Consider the following 10,972-nt stretch of genomic DNA (forward strand, 5'->3'; position numbering starts at 1 on the left):
GCCCGATGTGGGGCTTGAGCTCACGAGCTGTGAGATCATGACCTGAGCTGAAGTTGGACACTTAACCTGCTGAGCCACCCAGGTGCCCCTACATTTAATATTTTCTTAAGGTTATTTTCTTTGCAATGGCTATTTTTTTTGCCACAGGATTTTCAGTATTTGTTGGTCCAAGTCTGATTTTACCCTTTAATTTGTTGATCTATTTGACTATGTTGATAGAGTGGCTAGATTAAACCAAGCTTCCATTCTTGGAAAGCACTGATTGGTCAGGACATATTTTTGGATAAGGGTTTCGAATGTAATTGATAAGTTCTTAATTAGAATTTTATACTATGATCATGAGTGACGTTGCTCTGCAATTTATTTTTTATGTTCCTATTTCCATGACTTTTAAATTAGAGCTATCTGGCAATGTAAAATGAGTTGAGCTCCATATATCTCTAAGACTTAAGATCCCTTGAATCATGTTACAAATATTCCTTAAAAATTGATTAAAAGTCACCTGTGGTGCCAGACATTTCCATAAGATTTTTTTTCATCACTTTACAAGTCATTTTTGTGGTAAAACCAATTTATTCAAACCTTTTGCTTCTTTTAGATTTTGCAGTTTTAGTTTGTATGTCCCATCCTTCAATTAACTGCTTGTTTGAAATTGTGCATATTGTTTTTAAATGACCAGGGGACCAAGATTTTTGAGTATTTGTTAATTTGTAGAATTTTGGTTGTCTTTTAAAAGTATTCAATTGAGTTTTGCTTGAACCTGGGGATTTTTAAGCTGGAATAATTTTTTCAAAATCCTCTTTTCCTATGCTATTCTTTTATAGGTGAAACCATTTAATGAGCGTATATAGTTTGTATCACTCTTAGTTTGAAATTAGGGAATAAGAGATTTTATTCTTTCCTGTTGGTTTTGGGATTTTAAACCCTGTATAAGGGTGGTTGGCTGGCTCAGTCAGTAGAGGATGTGACTCTTGGTCTCACGGTCATGAGTTCAAGTCCCACATTGGATGCGGAGACTAGGTCGGTGTAGAGCCTACTTAAAAAAAAAAGCCCATATAAACTGTCCTGTTTTTCTCATTCAGAGATGATACTGCTGATTTGCAGCCCTGGTTGTTCGGATAAATACATGGTGGTATCTATAAAATAATACATCTTAATTATGAAATCTTTTTCTTTCTGCATACTTATATCTAGGAAAATCACCTTCTGAATATGGTATTTTTCAGTCAAAATAGTTGGCTTTCCAAGTTGCCCATCACTTCATGATTATCAAAGGGCAGGATCAGACCTTGACATTGTTCTGCGTAGCCTTCCTTGTAAATTTTCAATATTCAATGAGGCTACCCCTGACAGCAGTTCAGACTATGTGATCTTTTGAGCTGCTAAGAGATGTTATCTCCTCGTACATTTGCCATGAGCACATCTACTGTAGTTAAAATCTAAAAGCAGTTATTTTGTTAACGCTCAGATTAGATCTTTAATTAAGCTTTCATCCCTACTAGCACAGACAACAATGTCAAACATGTAAGCCCCAGGAGAAACCAAACTCCACAGGCTGGCATCCTTCAGTACTTTGTGAAGAAACTTAAAAATCATGCTCTCGTGAGAATTTCATAAGGGCATGTTGGATGTCCAATTGTAAACTTAGAAGCTTCATTTAATTTGATTTCAGATTCTATTTATGACACGACGTAAGCCAATAAAAATATTTGTTTAGGGGGGTTAGACCAAGAGTTGATTTTAATCCATTGGATTTTATTGTAGATATTTACTGTTATCCATTTGAAAGAACTTTTGGTTATCTACAAAGCTAAATGGTACATAAGTAAAAATGTAATTTTCTTTATCTGATAGTTGAATGTGTGCAAGGATAAGGTGTAAGAGCAAAGAATTACTAATATACGATAGTAGAATTTATATCCATGTGCCTTTATAGTTTTTTTGTTTTTTTTTTGTTTTTTTTGTAGGATCATTCATTTATTTCAGGTCACATCAATTTCCAGGAGTGGCCAAACTTGGAAGTCCTGTTCTTACAAAAGCACACACTGCCTCTACCCCATGTCAGGTAACCAGTTATTGGGATTTGCGTTGACCATTCTGTGGTTGTAAACTTTTGGGCGTGGGTTACTGCTGCCAGTAAATGCCTGCTATCTTTTACTACTGTTTTCATGATGAACTGAGATTTATATGAGCTATTTCAGCATGAAATGTCATGTCCTTCCAAAAGACCATTTGCAACATATAACTTCAACGGTTCTTTTTGGGGGCCTATTAACGAATTTTTCTGTCATTTTGTATTCTTTCCACGCAGTCCTTTCAAGAATTCCAAACTGGGTACATGCTGCCAAAACTGCTGATTATTTTGGCCAACAGTGTTAATTGAGTAAAATAAAATAATCTACACAAGTGCTTGTTGAGAGTAAGATGAAAGGGTGGAAAAAGGGAGATAAACATGGGCCCAAAAAAAAGAATTCCATTTTGTGCAATTTTATTTTTTCATTTAGTCTTTCTGGTGCCAAGTAAACACAGACCAAGTAATACTCAGGCCATTTCAACAGCACAAGAGAGAAGAAAGCAGAGAAGGGCCCTGGAGGCAGACCTGGTTCAGATCTCAGTTTGTAGCAGGATTCTCGCACAGTCGTGACACCGAGGCTTTTCTTTCCAGGAAGCAACTTTATTTGTGCGGGCACCTCTCGGTTGCGTGCGTACCGAAGAACTGAGCCCCAAATGCCATGTGGCGTAGTTTTTTATATGGTAACACACAAACATGTAGTCTGATTAAGTGGTTTCATGTTACAAGGTCCTGAGGGATGGTGTCACCTATGCATATAGCCAGGTTGCCTTGTGTTTTTTTTTTTTCCTTAGGGTAGGGATCCTACCACAAGTTCTGCCACAGATAACATACTCTCCTGGAGAGCATCCACACTGGAAGCCTAGTATTAGCTTTTTCACAACGCTTTTTCACAGGGTTGTCAGGATTAAAATGTCATTAAATAAAGTACCGGACAAAGGATCTGGCACATAGATGTTTACTAAACAAAATTCCTTTGTTTTCCACAAGATGAACACCTATGTTAGACGTTTCTGTTCAGCGTGCCTTGTTTTCCGTCCTTTTGAGAGTTCTAGCATGCCCATAAGCCCTTTAGGATTCCAGTTTATTTTTTTAGTTATCAGAAAGTAATGGAGATCGATACTGCAGCACACTAAATTCATCATCTGTAAGTGTAGGGGTACAGCAGTTTATTCCGGTATTCCTGGTGACAAATTACGTATCATTCAGAGGTATAAATCTAATTATATGTTCAGCTTGATATAAATCTGAATGGGAGTGCCGAGAACTCCTAATGGATTGTCCTCCCTCTTCCCCCTCCTGCCCTCTCCCCTTGTTATTTCCTGCCCATTTCTTTATGGGGATTATATTTAAAATACCTGCCTGGACTCCCCTTCACCCAAATACACTCTACGCTTGCCCACCTTTGTTTTATTTCTATTAAATCCTATGCAATAGATACGGAATTTTTTTTTTTTTTTTTTGAGAACTCCTGAAGCAATTATTCGATCTGTAAAAGTACGTCACAAACTTGCTTAGCTTTAATTCAAGGCCATATACTGAAGTGATGTGATCGTGGTCACTGTTGTATACATAACACGTGGGATGCAAAACAAAATGTATTCTTCCTGTTTTGCAGAAATTCGGAAGTAAACATTAAGAGCTTATTAGTAATTCCAGAGACTCAATTAGAAATCATATACATTTTTTTCTTTGTGAAGATGACCTACGTTTCCTATTGTTTTGCGCTGGTAGCCGTTAGTTCGTGGTCAGTGGGATTATGTATCAATTTACGATTGCTTCCACTTGGGAACAGTTTTCTCTATTGTCACTTAAACTTGGAGCTTAGCTGTGGTGGGGCCTCAGTGAAAGCCGTGGGCAGTTTAGACACTTGATTTATTTCTCAGAACCAAGTACTCAACCCCCCCAAGGCTTCAGTGTTAATGGTTTTCCTTGCTTTTTGGAAAAGGAAGAGTGTTTTAAGGAGCCATTACAGGCTGCCAGAAGAGGTATCTGTTTTTTTCTTTTTCTTTTTTTCCCCTTTTGTCTGTTTCTGCTTGAATGTTAGTGCTTTTGAGTTAGAGGAAGGGATATTTGGGTTATTTTATAGTGCTTTTTGGTCTAGGAAGTAGAATTAGCTAGAGGAGGAAGGTTATTTATAGTCTGAGATACACAAAGCTAATGTTCTTTCCCAACAAAGTATTCTAAGAATATAGTATTACTTTTTTATAAGTCTGTGGTAATGTGTGGTACTTTACAGAACAGCGAAACAACCAAATTCGTATCTTCTTGAGTAATGAGAAAATCTTGTCAATTTTCCTAACTGGAACATACTGATAATAGTTATACTTGTGGAATAGCACTGTTCTTCATTATAACATGGTAAACTGAGGCAGTGAGCTAACTATAGTTGGGTGCTTTGATACGACTAATGTCTTCATTTTATGAAATGACACTTTTCCCTACATAATCATATGAAGCTGATACACTTGAGAACATTTTTTTCGAAAGGACTTTAAAAACATGAGGCTTTCTTTTGAGTCTTCTTTTCTAACAACAGGCTTGTGGAGTCATTTTGCACAAGTTCCCTTGTCCTTAACCTATAGCCAGCACATGGCATCAACATGCACAATTTTTCTTACACCTCCCCCCGCTCCCCCACCTTGCTCAAGATGTGGACTTTAATTTAAAAGTATCAGAAGTCCCTTCAAGTCACTGTTGGAAACTCAGCACGTTTCCTTGGAATAGCCGGGAGATAAGACGAACAACACATGGGAACCAGAGGCTCCCATTTCTTACTGATGTTGAAGTGTAGTTACTGTTTTGAATTAACTAGGAAATATCAAATATGAAGGATATTTGTGCTAGGTATTAATATTTTCTGAGTTCTCATATTTGAGTTACTGTACAAAATTACTTTTAGGACTTCACAATTCATCAAAAGCAGGAAGATTGAGAATACAAAGCTTCTGCTTTAGAGCTAGTTGGCATATTCATCTGTTTAAAAAATAAATTTCAGCTTGTTTTGCACTTATTTTAATATTCTTGAATTCAAAAGAAATCGTAATTTTTTTTAAAAGTGAATGAGAATATCAGGGAAAAGATAGATGAAGCAAGAGATGGGTTGGTTCCACAAATAAAGTTTATTAGAGCCAGGCTACACGTTCGAACTAAGTTTTCCAGCAACCAGTAGAGACAGATGAGCCATCATTTGGTTTAGATTCAAGGTGGTAAAAATTACAAAGCAAAAATAGTTCTTTGGGGAATTCTCTCCTGAGTGTACATGGTGATCACAACATAAACCTTCTTTCTCTGACTCAGTACACACACGTTGCTTACCTGCTCACAGCCTGGATGCCTGGAATGCAGTAGGGACCACCTAAGTATGCGCTTGCCCCAGTGAAATGTCGGTTTTAGGGATTCTGATGGCAATTCAGTGTTAAGTGCTCCAAGAGGGTGAGTACAGCATAACAATCATAATCCACTTATAACAGTTCTCTCGACAAGTTTTGAAAGACCATGTCTCGTAATGTTCTCCCAGTAGAGTGATGAACTCACATTCAACGAGAAATTTAGAAGAAAAAAAATCAAGTAATTACGGAGTGGGGCTTGGAACGGTGCAACCACACTTCATTCCCTGATCGTTTTGTTTAATCCAAGGATAGATGTTAGCATATGGGATGGATTCTAGAGGAAACAACATGGTATGGGGGAAAGTAGAGCAGGTACTCTCTCCACCTGTGCGTGAGCAAAACACATGGAGGCTAATCATATAAATTAAAACCACAGATTATATTTAAAATATATATATATTAAAATAAAAACCACAGATTATATTATATTATAAAACTGAGCAAAACACATGGAGGCTAATCTTATAAATTAAAACCACAGATTATATTTAAAAAAATTTGTTTTTTAACATTTATGCATCTTTGGGAGACAGAGCGTGATTGGGGGAGGAGCAGAGAGAGAGAGGGAGACACAGAATCGGAAGCAGGCTCCAGGCTCTGAGCTGTCAGCACAGAGCTCAATGTGGGACTCAAACTCACTGACTGCAAGATCACAACCTGAGCCAAAGTCGGATGCTCAACCGATTGAGCCACCCAGGCACCCCGACAACAGATTATATTTTACTGGAGATTCTAAACTTCTAATTAAGCTTATTCAGAGGAAGAATACTCAGGCAAAAACATAATTATGACTAGGAGTCAGAAAAATCACTACGGGTGTGTGTGTGCGGGCGTGTGCGTGTGTGATGAATGATCCTGTTCCCAGCACGGACCTAACTCCCAGCTGAGTTTGGAGGAACTAAAGATATCTTCTTTTTTCTCTCTCCTCTCTCTTCTCTTTTTCTTGCCTCTTTTTTCTCTTCTCTTCCTTTCCCTTTCCTCCTTCTTCTTCTTTCTTCTATATCTTGAAGATAAGACAGGTATTGCACATACTCGGCAGGGTCCGATATGAGGCAGAGAAGGCAGGGTAGCCAAGCATTTGGAATGCAGCTTGGAAAGGGCATGAAGATCCGGCCAAGGAGTTCTAAGACGGAGGAGCCGTCGAAAGAAAGATTCTAGGGAAGTTGAGGAAAGAAGCAGAATTTTTGAAGAGTAGAGATTCATTTGGGCACAGACCAAAATCAAATGAAACAAATAGGAAGAAATCATTTTAATAAACTCTTAAATAATGCCCCGTTAGGTCACTTCACAGAGTTACGTATCAGAGAGCCTAATTACTCCTTTGTAGAGCTGGGCACTCTTCCGGAGAATGTCACGGGGCACTGTAGGAACCAAAGAGCAAGTGGTGTAGCCAAGGCCATTACCCTTGCAAGCTTAGTTGTTCACCTGTACTCATAACTATTAGCGTAAGTCACCTGAAAAGCTGTCCTTTCCTTTGGTAATAAAAATGATGATTGGAAAATTTTAAAAAATATAAATAATGCACAGAGGATACAATTAAAACCAATAAAATAGTTTGAGCTTCCCCCTCTTTTTTTTCCCTCTCCAATTTGCAATTCAAGGAACTGCTTTGTTGGAAGCTCTTTTAACCACATGAAATTGTCCTGAATACACTAATTCAGTGCCTTGCCCAGTCACACTCCATATAAACCGTGCCTTAGTGAAAACCAAGAGAAGTAAAACATTTCTAAATATTAACATTTATCTTACTACTTTTTACTGAATCAGGCATGGATGGCAAAAATAATTTCCTTTTAGAATTGTAAGTAGTAAATACATTTTAAATGGTTGGTATAATCTTAACATACCTGTTTTTGTAGTTCTGTTTAATAGAATTTTCTATGATAATAGAAGTTTTTCTTTGCTATGTCCAGAATGGTTGCAACTCACTACATATAACTCTTGAACATATGTTGTAATGACTATAATTGAGGAAGTGGATCTTTCATTTGGTTTCATTTTAATTAATTTGTGTGTAAATAACCACACTATGTTCATATCTTTGCCACTGTATGCATTCTAGTTAATTGTTCCCTTTTCTTTTCATTCTCCCCCATAAAACTCTGGAGTCCCTAAGGACACCTCATGCTTTGTACCTTTTCTGACACAGAGCAGTGTTTTTCATTCTCTGGTGAAGTTTACAGACGTTTACGTAAGCACTGATGCAATAGTCCTGCTCACCTCTTCTTCTTTTCCAAAAAGTACCTATTAACAAAATCTGAATACAAACTGCCGTAATGTATTCTGCAAGGAATTCGTGACACTCCTGGTGATTTGACGTTCATGACTTAGTGTTCTACCCCCAGTGGGTAGCAGATTGAAAGGCACAGAGCTTGTGCACTTGACAGGTGCCTATCTGAAATCACAGTTGTATTAATAACTTTATTCAATGATTTCACTCTTACCAATATTAAATTTGAAAAAAAAAAACTTTGGAAGGTTTCTTTGTCTGTAATAAGCTGAAGAATTCTCCTTAATTCTTTACAATGCCGAGTCTGTTAAAGTAGTAAATTAAATATAAGTCTTGAGCTCTTATCCTGTGAAATATGGATCCCATTGGTATTTACTCTTAATACACTGTTGAAATACCTTAGCACTGGTGATGTACTGAATGACAGTTTGACAGCTTGAAATTCTGATAGGGCATGCATATCTCTTGTACTACTAAGTTTAAAGCTCTGTTTTGCATATTTACAAGCTAGGAATAGGCTAAGACTCTAACAGGGATCTAAAATTTAATTGTCCGTGAGGAACGTAAATCCTCCCTTTCCATAAAATCTAATCAAACACTCTATTTGCCTTTACATTTCTTACTTACCTGCCTTGCTTACCTGAGTTTAGGGGAGCATGGTAGTCATGTCTAAAATGAAGTGAATAGCCAGAAAGAATTTTTTGATCAAGTTGTGGCCATTAAGTGGACACTGGAAAACTGTGCACTACATTGGAACAGAGAATGCTTGATCTTTTAAAGCTGGACAACTTTTTAAAAGAGCATATAAAACTTTTCACCTTTAATTTCCACTGGAATTGGTACCAACTATGAAATAAATGGGTAGACCATACGTGTACTAAAATCTGTCCATGTAACAAAATAAAACGATAGCAGTGAAGGAAAAAAAAAAAAAACAAACAAACAACCCAAGAATTTAAAATATGGTGAAACTGAAAAGGAGTCTGTTTTAATCCAAAGAGAAGGATTTTATTTCTGAGAGGCCTCATCTCTGAACGTTGTGTTTTCTTCGAATCCTAAGGCTGCACTTTTCAAAGACCTAATGAGAAAAAGAAAGAAAAATGCCCTGTGTCTGAACTTGTTTTTATGGAGATTTTGTTGACGTGTTTTATAGAGTTAATCATCCAATTATTGAGGTTGGTCCTGCCTCACACAGTACCTGTTACTTAGTAAATGCCCACTAAATATGTGTTTGATAAATGAGCGTCCTGAATTCGATGTTGTTGCTACTGCTGTCAGTACCCAAAATAATTCTCTCTTTACGTTTTCTTTACTACCCTGTTAACTGCTCAAACCCTTAGATTAATTATGTCATCTTTGATAATGACTAGGAGGTGAAAGGATCACTCTCCCACTCCCAAAAAAGGATGTTTTCTTTACTTGAATTAAATTATGAATTAACAGTATTATAGGAGCTCCCAAGTTCTTTGATAATGTCCCCATGAGAAGAAATTAATGAAAAGTACTCATTACAGTTTTCTTTTATTTGAGAAAATAATTTTTCAACAAAACTTTTTTTTTGGTTTATTGTTTGAGACAGCAAAGGGAATACATAAGTCAAACCTGATCTTGTACACTAAGAATGTGTACCTCCCCAGATTCATGAGAAGCAAGAGAGAAAGGTCCTTTCATAGAAGGAAAGAGCATGGAACCTCCTCTGGAAGCAGAGTGGAACTGCCCGTGGTGATGCGGACAAATACGTGTCCTCAAACTTGTCTTGGTTGCTAGTATCCCATTTCCCTAGACGTCTTTACAGTAGGTGTTAAACCACTTTACCAGATAGTAGGGCTACCCTGAGCCTTTTCTTAAGGGCAGAATGCAAAGGACAGAGTTAGCATTTTCTGGGCTTGTGTGTTTGGAGGAAAGGGGAATTGGGGAGATTCTATTGAACACCAGAATGGTAGGTGATATATATATATATTTTCAATATATGAAATTTATTGTCAAATTGGTTTCCATACAACACCCAGTGCTCATCCCAAAAGATGCCCTCTTCAATGCCCATCACCTACCATTCCCTCCCTCCCACCCGCCCATCAACCCTCAGTTTGTTCTCAGTTTTTAAGAGTCTCTTATGCTTTGGCTCTCTCTCACTCTAACCTCATTTTTTTTTCCTTCCCCTCCCCCATGGGTGTGATATTTTTAATTATAGAAAAGCTCCTGGAGACAGGTAACTGGAATATTGATATCATTCAAAAACATTTTCAACAGGTGCGATTTTGGTATTACTTGTCTTGGCATTCACATCTCTCGGTTTTTACAAGAACATCACTGTCTGGAGATTTGCAAAAGCAAGGTGATCTGATTGGAATCTCCACATCTCAGTGGAAACAAGCAAAAATCAATCTCTATGTGAAGCCTGGAGAATCTACTCTACCTTTTCAGGTAAGCATGTAAGAAATTAATACAACTCAACAGAGGATGTTAATTTAATACTACTTTTTTTTTTTTCCAGAGAACAACATACATAACATATATAAGTTGTTCAGATAGTAATACAACAGGCACATTCACAATCAGGGATGAGTACAGACGTTAAACTGACTTGAGTACTCAAGACTTACGTGTGGAGGCTTAGCAAAAGTGGAGATAAGAATTGAATAGGAGGAAGAAAAGAACACAAAGAATTGAATAGGATGGCATGGCAAAGAGAAGAATAATAGGAAAATATTTATTTTTTAAGTGAGGGTGGTGGATTATATGAGGTAGTGAAAAAACCTGACCATGCTCACATTTTAATTCTGGTGCTTTATTTTCTGCTGCCCATTGATACTGAGGATTTTAAAAAAAAATGATTTTTATTTGAGAGAGAGAAAGAGAGAGTGCACACACAAGACAGGGAGGGGTAGGGAGAGAGGGAGAGAGGGAGAGACAGAATCTTGAGCAGCTTCTGCGTGCTGTCAGTGCAGAGCCCAATCGGGTCTCAATCTCATGAACTGTGAGGTCATTACCTGAGCCAAAATCAGGTTTCGGATGCTTAACTGCCTGTGTCACCCACCTGCCCCGATATCGAGGACTTTTAACCAAACTTTTATGTCACTTTCTTGGCTAATAATAAAAGAAGGGAACTGTAGCTAATCAAATGGATGCCCAAATGGGCATGGCTACCTTCTGGATGACGTTCGAAAGGAGCGATTATAGAAACTAGATTGGATGATATATTATAGATGAAAACACAGAGTTTTTGGAGTAAGGTGGTCTGAGTTCTGATCTCTGTTCTGCTCATGGGTTGCTAAGTGA

At 37.5% G+C, this 10,972-nt stretch overlaps 1 protein-coding gene across 1 annotated transcript in view; it reads left to right on the top strand.

Moving 5' to 3' along the window:
- Positions 1 to 10,972, top strand: part of MALRD1 (MAM and LDL receptor class A domain containing 1) — a 788,164-nt gene that overhangs the window by 111,804 nt on the left and 665,388 nt on the right. Inside the window, exons 13-14 of the mRNA XM_049626634.1 lie at positions 1,968 to 2,065; positions 9,944 to 10,117. Coding sequence (XP_049482591.1) covers positions 1,968 to 2,065; positions 9,944 to 10,117 — 272 coding nt within the window. The remainder of the gene's footprint in view (positions 1 to 1,967; positions 2,066 to 9,943; positions 10,118 to 10,972) is intronic.

This window comes from Panthera uncia, chromosome B4 (assembly GCF_023721935.1).
Source record: "Panthera uncia isolate 11264 chromosome B4, Puncia_PCG_1.0, whole genome shotgun sequence".
Classification (NCBI taxonomy): domain Eukaryota; kingdom Metazoa; phylum Chordata; class Mammalia; order Carnivora; family Felidae; genus Panthera; species Panthera uncia.